Here is a 22892-nt window from a genome sequence, read left to right on the forward strand (position 1 = left end):
GTGCTGTTTCGGGGAATACACCCCTTCATCAGACCCCATACATATATATATATATATATACAAACATTTATAAAACACACATAGGTTGCAGTAACACAAAACCGTGATTGCCAGAAATAGGCAAAAAGCCGTGATTAAAACCCTTTAAGTGATTTAGCCTTGCACTAGATTTTCACTGTCACACCTATATCACTCCAGCCATAATGTTACAAAAGGTTAAAGGGATATAAAACCCCAAAATTTTCTTTTGTGATTTAGACAGATCATATTTTAAACAACTTTCCAATTTACTTCTATTATTAAATTGTCTTAGTGTTCTTGTTATCCTTTGTTGAAAAGCAACAATGTAAGCTCAGGAGTGTGCACTTGTCTGCAGCACTATATAGCAGCAGTTTTGCAACAATGTTATACATTAGCAATAGCACTAGATGGCAGTACTATTTCCTGTTCTGTAGTGCTTCAGGCATGTGCACGCTACCTATCCAGATATCTCTTCAACAAAGGATAACATGAGCTTTAAGCAAATTCAATAATAGAAGTAAATTTAAAACATTTTTAAAAATCGTATTCTTTATCTGAATAAAAAAAAAATTGGGTTTCATGTCCCTTTAAAGGGACACTGAACCCAATTTTTTTCTTTTATGATTCAGAAAGAGCATGCAATTTTAAGCAACTTTCTAATTTACTCTTATTATTAAATTTTCTCCATTCTCTTGCTATCTTTATTTGAAAAGCAAGAATGTAAGTTTAGATGTCGGCCCATTTTTGGTGAACAACCTGGGTTGTTCTTGCTGATTAGTGGATAAATTCACCCACCAATAAAAAAGTGCTGTCCAGGTCTGAACCAAAAATTGGCTGGCTCCTTATCTTAGATGCCTTCTTTTTCAAATAAAGATAGCAAGAGAACAAAGAAAAATTGATAATAGGAGTAAATTAGAAAGTTGCATGCTCTATCTGAATCATAAAATAAAAAAAATTTGGGTTCAGTGTCCCTTTAATCATGGTTTACTGGTAGATGTCTAAGAAATGACAAACATTTCTTTGTATCTTCCAATAGCCTGAAATTACAACTTTGACACAGTTGTGGCTAGAAAGTAAAAACAAAAACACAGGAATTTTATGAGCCAATCCTGAGTAAATAATATTTTTCACACATTCCATGCACCATGTAGAATACACTGGCAGACTTTACAAACAAGTAGACAATAACACCCCCAAAGTACCTGTAACCTTGACTTACCATCAGCATCAATTTTTTATTTCTTCTTTAGTATTTCAAACTTTAAAAGAATATGTAAATAAAAAAAGTATATAAAATATTTAAAAAAAGATAATTGTTTAGATTATTCTTGAATTTAAGCCGTTCTAAGGTGCTCAAAAAAAATGTAGGTTTTGTAACTAGATAAGAACATTCAGTAATGTGGTTTAATATGTTGGCACATATGAGATTTAAATAAAAAATATGATTATTTCATTTAAATAAAATAAAAAAAATCCCACTAGTACCATTATTTTTAAAAACAATCCATTAAATACCTCCAGAAAATGGTCAGTATACTCACTTTAATTAAATTATTTCACAACTTTGGTGAAAAACCATTGCAACATTTTTTTTATTTTTATTTAAATACATTTATATTTTGTAGGTATCATCGTGGTACAATAATTGTACAAAAGATCGATTTTTATTCCAGGTACATTTGAAATTCGGATACAAAATGTAACAGAGAACACAACATTTATAAAATGGAAAAAAAATATACAATATCTAAAATATACGTATATAAATTATTTTACAAAATCTTAACAGAAATGTATATAACAATCAGGATAGAGGGCGTCTGGAATTATAAAGTTTAACACCATTCTGTAGCGAAGATCGAGCATATTTAGTCAGTAGCGCGCTGACTGTCTGTTTCTCTCCACACAAGTCCCTAGAAAACAAGAGTATATGAAAGGACCGATGAAGAAACAATGTTCAGACAGATATCTGCAATACTGTACATGTTTTAGAAGATTTTGTTTTACCGATTCTTTATGGGGTTAAAATAGGAAATTTAAAAAGGGAGAGAAATGTCAAAATTGAAATGTACGCAAGTGCATTTAAAGGGACAGTCTACACCAGAATTTTTATTGTTTAAAAATATAGATAATCCCTTTATTACCCGTTTTGTATAACCAACACTGTTATAGTATTATACTTTTTACCTCTGTGATTACCTTTTATCTAAGCCTCTGCAGACTGGCCACTTATTTCAGTTCTTTTGACAGACATCCATTTTAGTCAATCAGGGCTGGCTCCCAGGTAAACTCCATGTGCGTGAGCACAGTGTTATCTATATGACACACATGAACTAACACCCTCTAGTGGTGAAAAACTGTCAAAATGCCCTAAGAGGCAGCCTACAAGGGCTTAGAAATTAGCATACAAACCTCCTAGATTTAGCTTTCAACTAAGAATACCAAAAGAACAAAGCAAAATTGGTAATAAAAGTAAATTGGAAAATTGTTTAAAATGACATTCTCTATCTGAATCATGAAAGTATATTTTGGACTAGACTGTCCCTTTAAATTTTAAATAGAAACATTTTGCAATACACTTGCATTAGCAAACAAGCTTCTAGTAAAAGTCATTACTGTTTTTCAGCTGCATACGCACATATGTTGTGAGTGCCCCATGCACCAGCATTCAGACACTGCACATTCTCAGTCAGTGGTGGCTTGTATGGCACAAATTAAAACTTCACTGACGCAACAAACACCACTACCAGCTATCTGAGCATATGTGCGTATGCCACTGTAACAGTAATTAGTTTTACTAGAAGCATTTTGCATATGGAAGTATATTGCAAACATGTTTATATTTAAAGGGTCTACTTGAACATTGTAATTGTTTAAAAAGATAGACAATCCCTTTATTACCCATTCCCCAGTTTTGCATAACACGGTTATATTAATATACTTTGTGATTACCTTGTATCTAAGCCTCTGCAGACTGCCCCCTTATCTCAGTTCTTTTGACAGACTTGCATTTTAGCCAAACAGTGCTTACTCATAAATAACTCCACGGGAGTGAGCACAGTTTTTTATTTTTATTTGCATAGCACACATGGACTGCCACTATCTAACTGTGAAAAACTGTCAAAATGCTTACCTAGGTCTAGCTTCGGAAAAAAAAACAAGAAAACAAAGCAAAATTTGATAAAAGTAAATTGGAAAGTTTTTTTTAAAATTGCATGCCCTAGTTTGGCTTGACTGACCTTTTTAAAATTGAAATGCTCTCATGCACATTTTAGTTCTGACCTCTCTGTGTAAAAAAAAATTAACTAACAATTACTTCGTCCAAGCAAGAATATGAAATGCAGACTTAACATTTCAGAAGCTAAACTCTGCAAAATGGTCATTTGATCAATGTCGCTCATTTATATCTGTTCCCAACTATCCTCAGCAGAGGAGTGACTTTTAAATGGATGTTCCAGAACTACAAAAAATGCTAAATTGTGTTACAAAAAAAAGACATTTTAAAACATTTATTTTGCTGGCAGACTTTTTGCAATATATTGTTCAATTCCATTTGTGTCTATAAAAAGTGTTCTGCCCCTTTAAGAAAGGAGTAGTAGCCCTCTGGTTACTCAATGTTCCTTAGCATAATATAACCTACATAACTATTTTTTTGTTTATAAGTCCACCCAATGAATCTATCTTATAATGTTAGGTAAGAAACAGTAACTGGTCAAATTACTTACTGGATATAAGGAGCAATATCTGCTTCTTGCCACTTCTCTCTCATGCTGAACAAACTGTTGAATCGCTCTTGGGTATCTTCAGACAAGTCCTCTACTTTCAGCAGGAATATGGTCTCTGGCCTAGATGTGCGATCCACCAATGCAAGCCCCTGCATCCACAACCAGACAGACAGATGTCAGGAAAAAATACTTATCTCCTCTAATGCAATAGCCACATTCATAATAATCAGTTTAATTATTTTTTTTAAAAGTACCTGTGGAATTAGCTTTTTTTTCCTGACAGAAAAATGCTTAAAGGGACAGTCAACACCAGAATTTTTGTTGTTTAAAAAGAAAGATAATCCCTTTATTACCCATTCCCCAGTTTTGCATAACCAACACAGTTATAATAATACATGTGTTACCTCTGTAATTATCTTGTATCTAAGCCTCTGCAGACTGCCCCCTTATTTCAGTTCATTTGACAGACTTGCATTTTAGCCAATAAGTTCTCACTCTTATGTCACTTCACGTGCATGAGCCCAATGTTATCTATAAGAAACACATGAACTAATGCCCTCTAGTGGTCAAAATGCATTCAAATTAGAGGCAGTCTCCAAGGTCTAAGAAATTAGCATATGAACCTCCTAGGTTTAGCTTTCAACTAAAAATACCAAAAGAACAAAGCAAAATTGATAATCAAAGTAAATCTGGAAGTTGTTTAAAATTACACTCCCTATTTAAATCATGAAAGTTTTTTTTTTGGACTTGACTGTCTCTTAAATTTTTTAGTATTTGAGAAAAGCAAAATACTACATGTATTTTAGTGTGGGTATCCTAGATGAAAATTGAGGTAGTTTAGGGACATTGTAGTACAAAAATAACTTGCTCTTATTCAATAGAACATGCAGTTTTAGCACAACAGACTGTACAAGTCTATTTATTAACCCCCACATAGAACTGCTTGTTATGAGATGGGAAAATACATCAAATTCAGCTGGTAATTAATTTGATTATTCCATTTTTGGCTCTGGATTAGTTGCAAGTGCATGTGTAGATATAAAAACACACTTTGCTCAAGCTTTCTCCTGCATAACACCCCCCACACACAAATTTTGTTAATGATTCAGATAGAGTTTGAAATAAAAAAAAAAAAAAAAAAAAAAAAAAACTTTCCAATTTATTAGTTATCAAATTTACTTCATTCACTTGGTATCCTTTGTTGAAAAGCAGACCAGACGGTATAGGAGCATGCAAATGACTGGAGCAATATATGGCAGCAGTTTTATAACTGTTATACATTTACAAGCAGCGTTTCCTGTTATGTAGTGCTCCAGAAATGTACACGCTACCTATCTTAATCTCTCAACAAAGAATGCCATGCAAACTAATTAACTTTCATAATAGAAGTAAATTGGAAACATTTTAAAAATCATATGCTCTATTATAATCGTTAAAAAATCTGGGGTTTCATGTCCCTTTAAATGTTGAATTTTTCATTAATAATATTCACAGCTTCTTGTCATTTGGCTTGTCAACCTGGTAAACTGTTCTTAAACCCCTGCTTGCACTGTTCTTAAACCCCTGCTTGCTGTGCCACAAAAATGATTTGTCGGGGAGGAATTTTAAAGCCCCTGTGCCTGCCTTTAGCTGGTCCAGCCTGGTATTCATGCCCTCTGGGACACTTTGCTGCCACACTTCCTGGAACTCAGAAAGATTAAACTTCACTGCGTTCTGCAGAAGCATCTGGGCTGTAGCTCTGCAGATTTTATCCTCGTCCATAGCAAAATAAACTTCATCTAAGAATAAAAAATCATAGCAGTCAATAAATAAACTAAATAGAGTGCAACATCAACGGGGTCTATAACAGTTACATTCAAAAGATTTCAGATAAAGGTTAAAAACCACACAAAAAACACAACGTTGAATGCAGGCACAAAATATATAAACATTACTATATTAATGTTTTGAAACATTACACAAATTTGCCATTTTTAAAATATATTTTGGTTGCTGGCTTAGCAGAAGAAAGCAAAATATAAATCTTGAACTCTTTTGCTAAAAACTTGGGCAATAAAAATGACAAAAAGTAAATAACTTTAGCCTAAAAAGGAAATTAAAATCAATTTTATATATGCACAGTACACAGCAGCAATTAATTGCTGCACTGCAGAACATCTGTATATAAAATAAATGTTTTTACCCAAGTTAATCATTTAGTTAGCACAATCTCCAGTTGAATCCATGCTCCTGTTCACCTTGCTGTGACCAATTAGAAATTATCATCTAAAGCAATCCATGTAGAATGTTGCAGGGTCAGTTAAAACCATACTTAAAGTATGGTACACGCAAAATGTATAAAAATAAATACATTTAAAAAAACATATTAGCAATTTTATTGGGAATTTTAAAATGTTCTGCTAAGTTTTTAGCCATTTACAGGTTTATGGAATATTATATGAAAATGTATGAAAGATTATGACTTGTATGCGGGTTACTGAGATTCCATGATTTATAAAACAAAGCAACAACTTTGCAGAGAAAAACAATAAATAGTGGACATTAAAATAAAATAAATCTGCCCTGCACTCACCGTTATCTGTAAACGTCTTCCCATAGCAAACAAGACAGTGCTCTATCATCTCCCTAAAAACATAAATTGCAAAAAGTTCTATAAAAGGGGAAACCATATCTATTTTTTATTATTTGTCTCCACATTACGTAGCACTGAAAACAAAAATGGCATGGAAGGTTTCAAAATGCTGCACTTATGAATAAATATGCAAAACTAAACTACAAGAGACAATGTTAGACGTTTAAAGGGATACTAAACTATTTTTTTTTCTTTCATGATTCAGATAGAAAGTTGCTTAAAATCTCCTGCTCTAAGTTACTCCTATTATCAATTTTTCTTTGTTCTCATGCTATCTTGATTTGAAAAAGCAGTACTGTAAGCTTTAGAGCTAGCCCATTTTTTGTTCAGCATCTGGGTAGCACTTGCTGATTTGTGGCTAAATGTAGCAAACCAATTAGCAAGCGCTACCCAGGTGCTGAACTAAAAATGGGCTGGCTCCTAACCTTTCATTACTGCTTTTTCAAATCAAGATAACATGAGAACAAAGAAAAATGGATAATAAGAGAAAATTAGAAAGTTGCTTAAAATTGCATGCTCTATCTGAATCATGAAAGAAAAAAATTGGGGTTAGTATCCCTTTAAGAATTCACTTTTTGTTATCTAGCAAACGAGTGACAAAGCTGAAATATTTTGCCCAAATCTGTTCATTAAACGGAAACAAATTTGTTAATTCATTTATTAATTAAAATGTGTTCATTCATTAGTTAATACATTTCTCTATCAATTAGTTAAAACAAATAAATGAACAAATGTATTTGTTCATTTGTTTTGTTCTGTTAATGAACACATTTTGAACACAATATTTCAACTTCATCATTTGTTTGTAAAGCCAAAAAAAAAAATGTTTTGAATATGTCTAATATAGGAGGGTAACCTTGTTTAAAGGGACATTAAACACTAAATATATTTTATGAACCCCCTCTAATTATGTATGCTGCCTTTTGGAAACCAGGTGACACTGCAGATGTGCAACTCTCCTTCAGATATCTGCAAACACATCAGCAATGGAATGCAGTAAACGCTAGATTTTATCATGGCAGCACCCAAGACTAGAGAGAGGCGGGAAGAACCTCAATGCTACAATATATTGTGTTAAATATCCCTTTAAAAACATTTATAGGTGAATTAGATATACAGCATAGGGTTGCTTAAAACAATACTTCTTAACTGCAATTTACAGGAACCCCTAATAAACCAGATATATATAAAAAAAATCCCATGACTGAGCACGAGTAAATTAGTGTTTCCAAAATACTCTGTGATTAGCAAAGACATTGACTGTTTTAATAAATAATGCTTTAAGGAAATGTTATAAATAAAGCATAAAAAAAAGTCATGATTTAGGCAGAACATAGTTTATTTTTTTTATCAAATTTATTTCATTTTCTTGGTATTTGTTGAAGGAGCAGCAATGCACTACTGGTTTCTAACTGAACACATGGGGTGAGCCAATGGCAATCAGTGTGTGTATATATATATATATATATATATATATATATATATATATATATATATATATATATATATATAACTTCCATGTGTGTCTGCACTCACAATGCAATAGGGGCATCAACCAGGGTGCCAAGTCAGGTATATCAATAATCCATTGATAATCCTCAGACCTGCTCGGTCTGAGGAAGGGGTCTGCGTACCCCGAAACGTCACCTTAATAAAACTTTTTATTTTATATACCAAATCCAGTGAGTGCAGTCCTCTTCTATAATGGATTATATATATATCCACCAATCAGTAGCTAGCACCCAGGTACTTTGTTGCTCCTGAGATTACCTAGATAAACCCTTCAACAAAGGGCAATTTAAATAGTCCATTGGAAAGTTGTCTAAAATAGTATGCTCTGCCTGAACCATGACTTTACTGTCCCTTTGATAGAGTTGTTGGGTTAATATCTGGGTATGAGTGTGGCAGTATAGCTGTGTACAAGAGTGTTTAATGGATCTTACTCTGGCTCCAAACATTTAAGTTCTTGAAGACAAACGGTTAATGGAACTTTGCTAAAAGACCAGGACTCGGAGTCAATCAACTGCATGATGTGATTCAGAAGCTTCATCTCATAATCAAAATCAAGAAGTCGCCAAAAACCTGAAAGATAAGATTACCATAAATTATTAGCACACAGCTTGCAAACCCATCGATACAGAAAACACATTTTTATTTGCAAGGTACCACATAAAATACAAAAGCTGCTGAATGTAACTAACAGGACACACCTTGTAAATAAAGCCAAGACTGTGATATAGAAATGATCATTATGTATCTTATCAGCTTGAAGGGATAGCAAGCATTGCTGTAGTCTTGCTATACAATAACATCAGTCAACTCTAAACATTAAGACAAGCGTAAATTGTTCTTTGTATCCTATATTGAAAAGCATTCCTAGGTAGGCTCAGGAGCAGCAATGCAGTACTGGGAGCTAGCTGGTCATTGGTGGCTATACACACATGCATCTTGTCATTGGCTCACCAGATGCTAACTCTCAGTAGTTCATTTAAGAAAATGTGGTGCTTAAAAAGAACAGTATTTCTTTTCTTTATAAAATTTTAAAAAGGGACATAAAACCACCAGAAATTATTTCATGATTCAGACAGAACATACCATTTTAAACAAGTTTCCAATTTACTTCTATAATCAAATTCTTTGTTTTCGCGTTATCCATTGTTGAAAAGCAATAAGGTAAGTTCAGGAGTGTGCACATGTCTGCAGTACTATATGGCAGCAGTTTTGCAACAATGTTGTATATTAGCAAGAGCACTAGATAACAGACATGTGCACACTACCTACCTAGGTATCTCTTCAACAAAGAATAACATGAGAATGATGCACATTTGATAATAGAAATAAATTGGGAACGTTTAAAAAAAAAAAAAATGTATTCTCTATCTGAATCATGAAAAGAGAATTTTGGATTTCATGTCCCTTTAAGTTTACATAGTTATGCAGGTTTGCCTCTGTCCTCCAACAGTACCTAGGAATTTGTTGTGCACAAACATGTATTTCCTGTTACCATCTATATCAATTTAAAACAACTTAAATATTTCCTTTTTTTTTAAATACATATTTTTTCCCTGAAATTGAATGTCCCTTTAAATAAAAGTACATATACTCACAAATAGGGGTGCACCGATACCGATACTAGTATCGGTGCCGATACCAAATATTTGCATGAGTACTTGTACTCGAGCAAATGCACTGATACTTAAACCGATATCTCCAATTCCTACCCATACGCCATCTTGTGGTATTTTTCAAACTGCATGTTCCCATTTCATTTTAAGCTGGAGTGGAGACTTAACTAAAAATGGTTTACTTCTGTTCTGCCAATACAAATTGCTGTTATTTGTATTATTGTACATCAGAGCAGTGCTCCAAAAGCTGCTACTTTACAGCTGGAAGCCTACCTGAGAGAGATCACTGTACCTCATTCATACAAACCTCTGAAATACTGGGCAGTTAAACTGAGATTTAATGGCCCAAAAATATCTTTCTGACCCATGCAGTAGTGTGAAAAGTGAGACTGTTTATCTTAGCGTCAAACGTCCTTACTGATAGCAGAAACAGACTTATAGCTGAACATGCAGAGATGCTTCCGTTCCTTAATAAGAACTTGCTTTTGAAAAATTACTCTAATTGCTAGATTGCCTGTTATACTGCTAGTTCTCATTTTGCACAATTATACTCAAAACATACTGTACTCTGAGGAACATCCTTAGCCAGGGCTGGACTGGGAATAAAAAGCAGCCCTGGAAAAATATGAAGACCAGCACTATTTTCTGTTGAGTCAGTAGAATGCAAATGCCCCATTTTTCTCAGAGGATTACTGGGATACTCCTTCCACAATATTGTTTCCAGAATTAAATTATATTACTTTGTAATTAATACAAATGTCAGATTGATGAGTTATATAAGCACCCTACAACCCAATTGTGTCCAGTAATCAACCCTTTAAATTCTAGCTTATTGTTATATATATATATATATATATATATATATATATAAAATATTACAACAACATATTATGATTATAAACATGCTCTGTAAACTTTGTGACAAGCTCAAAAAACTGTTTTATTATTTCAAAATGTCCTTAAAAGATACAGTTCATAATTATAAAGAAGCAATCTTAAATCATTAGTCTGTATTGTGCTTGGTAAACTGTCATGACATAAAAATAAAGTATCAGTAATTGGTATCAGTGAGTATTTGAAAAAAGTATCAGTACTTGTACTCGGTCTTAAAAAAATGGTATCGGTGCAACCCTACGTCACAAATAATATCTTCAGAAAACAAATAAAGCAATATATCCAGGCTATTGAAATCTGCTTAGTCACATAAGATGCTAGTTTGGCTATTGAAAAATAACTGTAGAAAACAAGATGTTAATGCATTTAAAAAAAAAAAATCCACACTCACCTAATAAGTTAGATTATTTTTAGACTACAGTAAAAAAAAATGTTAATGGAGGGTGTTGCTCTTTTTAAAAGGAAGAGTAAATTAAAGGGACACTGAACCCACATTTTTTCTTTTGCGATTCAGATAGAGCATGCAATTTTAAGAAACTTTCTAGATCTTTCAGTAACAACTGTGCACAAATAAGCATTTCTTAGGTTGAATAGCTTTGACTGAACCTTTTTTTATACAATATTATTTAACTGCTGCGCTTTAATTTGAATGACTTGTTTTGTTTAATTATTCAGAGCAATTTTGTTTTCAGAATAACTTTTACCTTCAGCTTACAATTTATTTAACACACAAGATTGTAATAAAATATACCTTTAATACTGCATGCATGTATACGTTTCAAGTGATTAATTAATTCTTTCTTGCTCGCTTGAATCTGATCCAGAAGGTCTTCTGTTGTATACTGGTGAAAAATGTAATTAAATGATTTAGACTTATGCTTGCATCTCTTCATCTGGTTTAAATCAGATCTTACAGCATTCAGCAGTAATCACTAAATTCAGCTCACTTAAAAGGGACACTCAAGTCAAAATTAAACTTTCATTATTCAGATAGACAATGTAATTTTTTTTTATTTTTTTTTAAATATTTATTTATATCCAACAAGGAAACATAACAATCAGATAACAACAATAAAAAAGAAACATAGAAATTGAAAAAAAAAAAAACAAGAACAAAACTTTTTCCAAACCATACCTTGGGTATAACAAATATACATATAATATACAAAATATTACACATTCAATTCTATATTCTAAGAACACATCAACTCTTTGAATGTACCTTAAATAAATAAAAAGAATAACCCAAGAAATAACACTATGCTTCTTAATACTCTATACCTTGTTGAGTTTTTATTTTTACATAGACATTGCTAAAAAAATAAACAACACAGTACCCCACAACATAAAAGGAGGAGAAAAAAAAAATAAAAAAAAATAAAAGGGAAGGGGATAGGGTAGGGAAAAAAGAAGAAACAATAAAAAAGGAAAGAAAACCCTTCAGCACCTCCCTAGCAAAACTAGTTCAGAATTACGTAAGGGATGTATCAAATATTCAACTTCCGTAGGAGAAAAAGCTTTTATGAATGCTGACCATTTGAGAAAGAACTTAACAACGTCAACATCATTATCAACACTAATATTATATTGTTCAAGAATGCATTGTTTTTTTAAACAATTTTTAATTTCTGATATACTAGGAACCGTGCACGTTTTCCATTTTTTAAAAATGAGATATCTGACAGCCAATATAGTTATATTAATAAATTTAACATTAAGTTGTTTATCTTCTGGGTCAAAAAAAAGAAAAATTATATGTCTACCTATTAGATTTAATGAGGAGAGCTTTAATACTTTGCAAAGCCAAAATTGCACTTTGCACCATACGTTCTTAATTTTAGGGCAGGTCCATAACATGTGCAGAAGATTTGCAGAGGGGAACAAACATTTAGGACATGTGGTGAAATTCGTTTTACCACATCTAACTCCTTTTTCTGGTGTAAAATATGTAACAACTTCAGGTGAGATTCTCTCCATGTAGCAGAAAGGGTTGTCTGAGCAACCTTTTGAATTGAAAAAGAAGGTATTTTAGGTTCTACTTCCTGAGATAACAATATGGCCCAGTTAATAGCAATTTTATCAAGATTAATTGTGCCCCTATCGGAAACAAGAATCAAATAACATGGAGATATTGACATGAGTCCATTTTTAACCAGGATAAACCAGTTCTCCAGATGTCCCAGTGACCAACTCCAACCATAATCATTCACTAACTTCATAACATAGTGTCTAGCCTGAAGGTAGGCAAAAAAGTTTCTCTGGGAGATATTGAATTCCACCCTAAGAGCATCAAATGATTTCACACATCTTTTTTCTATATCAAGCATCTGAAGAACATTAACAAGCCCTTGGGTCCTCCACTTTAAGAAGACTGGAGATGGTGTTCCGGACTGAAATTGTGGATTCCCCAGAAAACGTAGAAATCTCGACACCCGTTGTTCTAGTCCTAACAAAGTACATATCTTTTTCCAAGCTAAGATTATATTATATATAGATCTATATCGTTTAACTTGGGGTGGAATGTGAGTAGTGTCGAGATGAATCAGCGCAATAGATGAAAAAGGATACAAAATACTGCTCTCTAAGTCATTATTTGTAACATAGTTACGACCAAATAGCCAATCCGCCAGAATACGGACCAAAAAAGCATAATTATACGCTCGTAAATCAGGTAAAGCCAGACCTCCGGATCCTATTGGAAGGGAGAGTTTTGCAAATGATATTCTAGGTTTCCTACCCTGCCATAGGAAAGACCGGAGCTGTGAATTAAATAAACTTAAAAAATCGTTCTTCCTTAAAATCAAGGGAGTGTTTTGAAGGACATATAATATTTTTGGCAATAAGATCATCTTATAGGCTATGCGTCCAGATAAGGACAAAGGTAAGGTCTGCCAATTCTTAAAGGCTAATTTAACTTTATTCAATACCGGAAGAATGTTCAGGGAGTACCAAGAATCAGGATTACTTGAGACATTTATACCCAAATATCTAAATGAGTCATTCACTATAGAGAAAGGTACATTTATGGGGGAACTGTCTGTATGCCTAATCCAAAGAAGTTCAGATTTCTTTATATTTACCTTATATCCTGAAAAGGAACCAAACTGTTGTATAGTTGATAGGAGAATAGGTAAATTTCTACGTAAATTGGAAAGATAAATGAGAATATCATCAGCATATAATGCTATTTTCAACTCCCGCCCAGCCACCCCAATCCCCTCCAATCTCTGTCTTATCATTATAGCAAAGGGTTCTATAGCGATATTAAAAAGGAGAGGGGACACCCCTGCCTAGTCCCCCTATGCAGAATTATTTCTGAAGACAACTGACCATTCACTATCATTCTTGTGGAGGTTGTACGATATAATTTTTCAATAAACTTAACAAAATTACCTTTCAGTCCAAATTGTTCTAATGAGAATAAGAGATGATCATGATAAACTGAATCAAAAGCCCTTTCGGCGTCTATAGCTAAAATTGCCAAGTCTAAAGTACCTCCCTCCTCTGAACGATCAGCATCCATACTATTCGAAAATAAATCCAAGGTAAGCAGGAGTTCCCTTATTTTAGCCGCAGAGTTCCTATTCTTCATAAAACCAGCCTGATCTGGGCTAATAATCAAAAGAAGAAGAGATTGGAGTCTCTGGGCAAGAATTGTAGTCAGCAACTTATAATCCGTATTCATCAAGGCTATAGGTCTATATGATTCCACCATTCTTGCATCTTTGCCCTTTTTTAAAATCAAAGACGTGTGTGAAGCTGTAAAATTAGATGTGGGTTTATATATATATATATATATATATATATATATATATATATATATATATATATATATATATATATATATATATATATCCCGCTCATACAGCGGGTTAGGGACCGGAGCCCCGCTGTAAAGTGAAAACCGCCTTAAAGTGAAACAAGGCAGTTTTTTTTCTTTTCACTTGCCAGTGTATTTAAAAACTTAAAAACATGTTTTAATTAACTTATATTAGGTGTGCAATAGTGCTAAGTTTAGTTTAACACTCGCACAGCACAGTATTCAATAAATACTGTACCTGTAAAATAGTGACAATTACTGTAGTACAATTTGCCAGACTATGGCACTGAGACACAGATTACACTGTAATGCTGTAAAATGGTGAACTAAGCATAATAAAATGGTGCCAGTCACTTTTCTCGCAATCTCACAAAGATTACAGCAATGTTTTAAAATCCTTGGAGGTTGAACTTCAGCTCCACAAAGCGCTGTATTAGCGAAGCGCTGTAAAGTGAAGCGCTGTAAAGTGAGGTATACCTGTATATATATATATATATATAATTAAATAAAGAAGTTAAATCAGGTATTACAGTGGAGGGTATCATTTTGTAGAACTCATTAGGTATTCCGTCCGGACCCCGCGCTTTATTATATGCCAAATTCTTAATTGCCTTTGCAACTTCTATTTTCGTAATAGGGGATTCAAGTTCCTCGATTAAACTAGGTGTTAGTGATGGAAAAGAGATTTCTCCCCATAATTTCTGACGTTCTGTAGAGTTAGATATCCTGGGGGAGTATATTCCCTTATAATAGTCATAAAAGATTTGAACAAGATCCTGTGAGGAACTAAACATCTGTCCTTCTTTATCTAGGGAGTCTATTAACTGAGAACCTAAGTCCTGCCTTACCAATCTAGCCAAAAGTTTTCCGGTCTTATTCCCATATCTGTATAGTTTCGCAGAAAACCGGACATCCTGCTGAGTGGATTTATATAGTAGAAATGAGTCTCTCTCTTCTAATGCAGTGATATATTTAACCCATTTCTGAGGCGTTTTTTCTAGTAAGTATGAGTTATAAGCATTTGTAACTGCACGAAGGAGTTCATTTTCATGTTTTTTAAATTTCTTGGTACGCCTAATGGTATATGCCAGGATTTCCCCCCTCAGCACTGCTTTAGCAGTTTCCCAGAACAAAGAAGGATGACTTCTAGCCTCCGCATTGAACAAGGCAAAATCCAGAAACTTGGTTTCGAGGAAGCCTCTAAATCCAGAGTCAGAAGACAAATATTTAGGAAAGAAAAAACGAGTATTTGTATGTGAAGGGCCAGTCGTATAAAGCTCAAAGCATATTGGAGCGTGATCAGACACCACAATAGGCAAAATTTGAGCTGATACTTTGTGTTTACAAAGTTTTTCATCAACCAAAAATAAATCAATCCGTGACAATGATTTATGTGCTTTTGAGAGACATGTAAAATCACGTGTATCCGGATTTAGTATCCTCCAAATATCCTTGACTCTTAAATTAGCAAAAATCCTGGAAAACAACTTTGCCTCAAGATTATCTTTTAGTTTTTTTGACTAATGGCTGCTGCCTCATTCTGTCAATTGGGTATTGAGGAGCCATATTAAAATCACCAGCTAATATCAAAAAACCCTCTGCACATGTCATAAGCCTGGCCTGAAGTGTATCCCAAAATGAGAGATTGAAAACATTTGGAGCATATACATTACATAAAGTATACAAAACATTAGCAACCTTAATTTTCAGTATGATATATCTCCCCTCCTCATCTGATTCACTCTGTATTATCTCATAGTTGAATTTTTTACCCAGGAGAATAGCAACTCCGCCTTTTCGCCTAGAACTAGATGAAAAAAAAAACCCTCCTTAACCCAAGAACATTTTAGTTTAAGAATTTCTTGAGTCTTTAAATGAGTTTCTTGTAGAAAGGCAATAGAAGTACCTATTTTCTTCAAGTAAGAAATTATCGTTTTTCTTTTAATAGGAGAAGTTAACCCTCCTATGTTCGATGAGTTAAATTTAATCCCAATCATTGTAATAGGTATCTATGTTCAGATAGGGAAGATGGTGAGGGGAAAAAAAAACAAAACAAAAACACAAAAACGAAACCCCAAAACATACGACTAATCCACCTGAGCCGTCTGTTACCCATCTTAGAAGAAGAAAAATATTAAATCTATTCTGATTTTTATCAAGAAAAAAAAAAACTAAATAGTTTGTCACCTCAATTGCTCAGGTGTGCAATTTTTGGTGAAAAAAAGATTCCCCCATCAAGGGGAAAAAAGAATAAGTAATAAGCGTCCAGTACTGAGCAAAGTCATTCCAAAGTAGAGGCAGATAAGAAAAAAAAACATAACTGCGGGTTTTATCCCGAGAGTTCTACGTTACCCAAAGTGTATGGACTAAATTTTGAACAGAGGACAACCAGCGATCGCCAGCATCAGCCCCCCCTCACGCAGCATCGGTGGGAGGGGGAGCGTTTTCCAAGTCGGGGAAACAACGGGTGCCGGGAAACAAGTCAGCAGGCTGTAACACAGAGATTCCGATATCCTCACCTCCTGCGTTTTTTCGAAAAAGCAACTCAGCTTTTCTCAGGGATATAACTCATATGCTGCTCCAATCACACCACCAGCAGACAGCGATATCGGTCCTGAGTCCCGTCACCTTGGCTAGAGACAGAAGAAAGTGGGCAGAGGCAGGAGGAAAAGCAGCCACAACTACCGCTCCAGCAGCTCCACGTTATCCTACCCGGAACCAGCACCTCACCAGGGATTGACTAGCCTCCTCCAGCAGTGGCCCCCCCTCACGCAGCACCGGTGGGAGGGGGAGTGCCACTTCAGCACAGGAGAGCAAAAGACACCGGGCTTCACCACCCGCACACACCACTCCAGCCGCAATGCCGGCGTGAGGTACAGGTAACTCCAACTCCTAGGTATTCACTTAGGCTGCATACAGGAGACAGGTAAGATCTCAGAGTCCAAATGACTTAGAATGAGTGCAGCCCCTCTCACCTCCGTCCTCCGCCTCAAGTTATCCAGCGATAATCAGGAGATTTGGTATGCCGGTTGATTTAGTTGAGCACTTTTTCTTGGGTTACCCCGACTTGATAGAGAGACTGTGTGGCAGCAACCGTATTTTTATAGGGGTATTAATTTTGATATAGCAATAAGTCCTTTTTCAGGGCTGCTCCCTGCAGCTTTTTAGTGCAATGTCAAGGCACTATAGAGTTTCCAGCAGCGATGTTATTCAGCAGTACAAGCCACCCTAAGCTAGAGGGTTTTAGGCACGGTTCTTCACCAACAGCTTGTAGGTAGGAGAGATCAGAGCAGGTGCAGCACCTGATCACACACCTGTGCTCCTCCTCCGGAAACCCCCTAGACAATGTAATTTTAAACAACTTTCCAATTTAATTCCATTAACAAAAATGTGCACAGTTTTTTTTTATATTTAAACTTTTTGAGTCACCAGCTCCTACTGAGCATGTGCAAGAATTCACAGAATAAACGTGTATGTATTTGTGATTGGCTGATGGCTGCCATATGGTACAGGGGGAGTGGAAATAGACATAACTTTTAAATTTGTCATAAAAAAAATAATAATCTACTACTTATTTAAGACTGCATTGTCTTTTTATCATGCATTTGTCGATTATGCAAATCTACTGTATTTACTGGTCCTTAAAAAGGAACGCTAAACTCTAAATACATTTCATGCGCCTCTTTTGAATCATTGGTGCTACCATTATGGGACCTAGGTTACACTGCAGGTGCAAACACATCAGCACTGGAATGCAGTAAAAGCTTGATTTGCAGAACCCACATGGGATACTTTGTGATTGGCTGTGTAGAGAGCAACCCTAACAGGAATGTTATGACACCTGTGATTGGATGAAGATGGCTATTAACTCCTCGGATGAAAGAGGAATCCTGTGGTAACCCCGAGTAAAAACTAATCCCTGCTACGAATTTATATTGAGACTGAAAACATTCCGTTTCGCAGTCACTGAGCCCTTTGCGCGCCTCACTAACATAATAATACAGACAATTTGGCTGTGGTAGAAATGGGACATGGCATATTAGAGCATTTTCTTTTTGTACTTTTATATCTCTTTAAATTAACTGCATTAATAAAGTGTCTTACTTCTGTTGCTGTAGTAATATTAATTACAGCACAGTCATGTCCCAAGCCAAACTTCAAGATCAGGGCTTAAAAATATATAGCAAACTAACGAGCCAAACAGAAAATGAAAGGAACAGCTACCCTTGTATTACGGGCCAGATAAGCTTTATATATGGATATATTTTGAGTTAAATTGAAAAGTGTAAAATTCTTGCCCTAAGGATTTGTCCAGTCCTGTTCTAATCCGTTTTATTTTTATTAAAGAAAATAATCAAAAGTTCAGCAGGTTCTGTTGGTTTAGAAATGTAATAATGTATCATTAATGTCTCCTAACCTGTCTAGACTTATGCCAATATCCGTTTGACGCTGCATTTTATCCTTACCAAAGAATTATTTTGTTCTGGCTCTAGGTCATTCTCTGGCCCATCATAGGTATTATCCATCAGAAGCTTCTTCAGCTTTTTTAGTTTTGGTCTACATTTCCTCAGTTCCCAGTAATGATTGGATAATCCAGAGATCTGAAATAAAAGTAGTTATTCAAAAAAGATGATTGATTTTAAACAGTAAATACATGCTACATAAGTTTAAGCTTCTATAAAGTAATGGACACTGCAATGTTGAAACCTAGCTTTCCCTCTTCTGCTAAGGACAATTAGAAACAAATATATAAAATAGCCAATAAAAAAATGTGCAAAAAGCAAGCATGCCAAGGTGTTTATTGACCACTGCCTGATATGGAAAACTCCCACATGTATATTAAAAGAGACAGTCTAGTCCAAAATAAACTTTCATGATTCAGATAGAGCATGTAATTTTAAACAATTTTCCAATTTACTTTTCTCAACAATTTTGCTTTGTTCTCTTGGTATTCTTAGTTGAAAGCTAAACCTAGGAGGTTCATATGCTAATTTCTAAGCCCTTGAAGGCTGCCTCTTCTCTCAGGGCATTTTGACAGTTTTTCACCACAAGAGGGTGTTAGTTCATGTGTGTCATATAGATAACACTGTGCTCACGCACATGGAGTTCCAGGGAGCCAGCTCTGATTGGCTAAAATTGATGTCTGTCAAAAGAACTGAAATAAGGGGGCAGTTTACAGAGGCTTAGATACAAGATAATCAGAGGTAAAAAGTGTATTAATATAACTGTGTTGGTTATGCAAAACTAGGGAATGGGTTATAAAGGGATTATCTATTTTTTTTAAACAAAAACAATTCTGGTGTAGACTGCCCCTTTAATTGAAAGGGACAAGCATTGATCAACTTAAAAAGTGTACTGTAATTTGCAAAGGGATTAAAACACAGTAAAAATGCTGCATAATACCCATATGCTAAATCACCCTGAAAGTGATGCACCTGAACATCTCTATGTAAAAAAGATAGATACTTTACCTCAAACTTTTTCAGCTCATAGTAAACTTCCTTCAACTGAGGAGGCAAAAAATGACTGTCAGCTCATCCCAGATGCTTGCTCCTTTACATGTCCCAGGACTAGTATTCTGATTGGCTGTCTAAAGTCCCTTTACAATGGGATATGGCTAATGAGGGAATTTTAAGGTAAAATATCTTCCCTTTTTTTTTTTTTACATAGAGCTGTTCAGGTGATATTTTCTAGTCAGCTTTTTTACAGATAAGCTGCATCACTTTCAAGGACTTCAACATTTGGGTACCATGTTCCTTTAAGGACTGCAGTTGGACACCCCAGAATTTTGTAGTAATATTTTTGACGTGTTTACACATCAAACATGCCTCTATGTGACTTTCAGATCTATTTTACGGTTATAACATTTCCTGGACTTACCTCACAATTAACTACAAGGGTAGATCCCTGATCAGGGGGCAGTTGGTCTGCAGTCTTGCAATCAGGAATAAAAAGCAGTAAATTTGACGTATCAGCAATTTTAAGGTCATAGGTTTTGTCTTGACTACAAAGAACAGCATGGTCATCTTTGTCACCTCGGATCACAAGACTACAGAGGGAATTATAAAAAGAAAACAAAGATTTTTCAGTTTTATTCTCACCTTTATATAAATTAATCTAGTAAAATTTGTGTTCAATTTAGACTACTCATTGAAAACTATGCAAATGCAAAAAGTGTTGGCCAATAAAACAGCCAACAAATTAAATAAACAATGCATATCTAGAAGATCAAACTGAATACAGTGACCAAATAAGATAATGAACATGACATTCTTACAGAATATACAGATACAGTTTGCCACCTTGCTGCAATGCACACTGGCCATGAAACATCAATATTCCTCTTGATATAAATTACCTCAACATCGCTCAGCATGCAGCGTGGATCTTATAGCCAGCGTATTACTTTACATCTTAGTATAACTTTAAAATGATATGGATAAACAATAGTACTGGGAGTGCAGCAATAAAGTTTACTAAACCCACTCAAGAGAGACGCTTCTAATAAAGTTTACAGCTGGTGGAGAGGAATAAAATGAATGAAATGTTATGCTTGTGTCTTCCTGCATCATTTAATAATGACATTTAAAGCATTACTTCAGGGTTAAAGTGAATGTAAATTTTGATGCTAAAGTGCCCGGTTTTTAAAAATTTGATTAAAAACAGTGGCACTTTAATTCATCAAAATTTACATTTCACTACTGTTGTGAAAAGAAAACTTACCTTTTAAACTTGACAGCAGCTCCAGCTTCCTCCGGTCGTCGCAAGCCATTTCTGATGTCAGAAATGATGGATCGGTCATCCTCCAATCACGGCTTCCCCACGGGGGAATCAGTGTCCGATTCAACGCTGGGATTGGAGGAAGCCGGATTCCTCATTTTAGACCCAGGAAGGGGCTTTGTGACGGGTGGAGGAAGCTGGAGCTGCTGTCAAGATTAAAAGGTAAGTTTTTTTTCACAACAGGAGTGAAATGTAAATTTTGATTACTTAAAGTGCCCCGGTTTTTAATCAAATTTCTTAAAACCGGGCACTTTAGTATCAAAATTTACATTCACTTTAATGTGAAGTCAGAAACAAGCATACAGGACTGCAGCAAACATTATCTTTAAAGGGAAGCTGTATACACATTAAGTTACATTTAATCACTTTTTTGGCTAAAAAAAAGTGAAATAAATTTGTTTTAATAGGGTTACAAGCACAAAAATGATCTAATTCAGTGCCACTAATTGAACTGGTCTAACAAGCCAGAGCATTTTCGTATTGGTCTTTAAACCAGAATCAACACAGTAGTGTCAATCATGTACTTTCTACTAATGTTCACTGTCTGATAGGTATAATATTTATTTTGTACTTATCAGCCAAGTATCATTAGTATAAAGTACACAACTGGTACTGTACAACATTCAATGTAAACAGTTTTCACTTTATAATTCTTCATCCTGTTTATATGCTGCTAGTCCATATGGATGGATGACCCACAAATTTTGAGCACCACTCTTTGGGTGTTAGAGTTATATCTCAGTACAGAAATTAAAGCAATTGTACTTTTCAGATAAATCAAACCAAAAATTGTGCCTTCACTTTTGTTTTTTTCAGCTTACACACAGATTTCAGTTATATTTACTAGCATGTTGTTGCTCTACAAATAACTGATGATGATGATAATAATAAAGCAGGTCTACAATATATAATTAGCTGGTGGGGTGCTAACCCTGTATTAACCAGTTACCATCTACCCCCCTCACATGTTGATATGGAATTAACATAGTTGCTAGTTGGATGTATGCATACATCATGTATGTTATGCTACCTGGTTAGGACTTTGTTTCCAGATGTGCAATTGGACATACAGAAGTCATCATCAATGCCATCATTCTGTCTACGTTGCAGTTGACCCCGCCCCCTCCCCTGTACTATGGTTTTTGAGTCAGATGCACCCAGTAGGTACAGTGAATGTAACCTTATTGCTCACACATCTAAGCAAGGAAAATACGGACATATGTTATCTGGCAATCCACTAGTTGCTTATTTGAGCAACTTTATGTACATAAGCAGGACAATATCTACCAATGCCCCAGCAATTATCTAACATATATTAACCCCTTAGCGGACAGTAGGCTGCAGACAACGAAGTGCCAGGCCGTTCTCGCACCTGCTCCCAGTTTCAATCTCCCGGCACATGGTATCATCCAGCTCCATGAGGCTGTACTCCCCGGAGGTAAACGTGTCACTGAAGCGGAGACACTGTGCAGTACGTCGCAGGTCACAAAGCTCCAGCTTCGCAACATGTAGCGTGGCCTCCACCTCTTCTGCTGTCCGGTTCATGGTTAAGGCTGCACGGGACAGACGGCCTGCAGATTCTCAGTATTTGCTGACAGAACGTTCACACTTCCCGCGCTCACTACGAGGGAAGCACAGCCTGACGTTCTGTAGCTATAGAGCCGCCCACAGCCTGCTAGACATTTCCGGCAACATACTGAGCGGCTAGTGTACTACTTGTCAGTAGCAGCCAATGCAGTTGCACAGACTGAGCGGCTAGTGTACTACTTGTGTCAGTAGCAGCCAATGCAGTTGCACAGACTGAGCGGCTAGTGTACTGCTTGTGTCAGTAGCAGCCAATGCACAGACTGAGCGTCAGTAGCAGCCAATGCTTAATAAGATGGAACCTTACTGAA

At 35.3% G+C, this 22892-nt stretch overlaps 1 protein-coding gene across 1 annotated transcript; it reads right to left on the reverse strand.

The window, feature by feature from the left end:
• Window positions 1-1544: 1544 nt before the first annotated feature.
• On the reverse strand, window positions 1545-22613 carry DSCC1 (DNA replication and sister chromatid cohesion 1). Its single transcript, XM_053713201.1, has 9 exons — window positions 22370-22613; window positions 20098-20266; window positions 18684-18818; window positions 11149-11239; window positions 8322-8460; window positions 6319-6371; window positions 5370-5524; window positions 3747-3895; window positions 1545-1934 (listed from the first exon to the last, which is right to left on the reverse strand). The coding sequence occupies exons 1-9, from the start codon at window positions 22540-22542 to the stop codon at window positions 1826-1828; spliced, it is 1173 nt and encodes a 390-aa protein (XP_053569176.1). The 5' UTR covers window positions 22543-22613; the 3' UTR covers window positions 1545-1825.
• Between the last annotated feature and the right edge of the window lie 279 nt (window positions 22614-22892).

The sequence above is a fragment of the Bombina bombina genome, chromosome 5, assembly GCF_027579735.1.
Source record: "Bombina bombina isolate aBomBom1 chromosome 5, aBomBom1.pri, whole genome shotgun sequence".
Taxonomy (NCBI): Eukaryota; Metazoa; Chordata; class Amphibia; order Anura; family Bombinatoridae; genus Bombina; species Bombina bombina.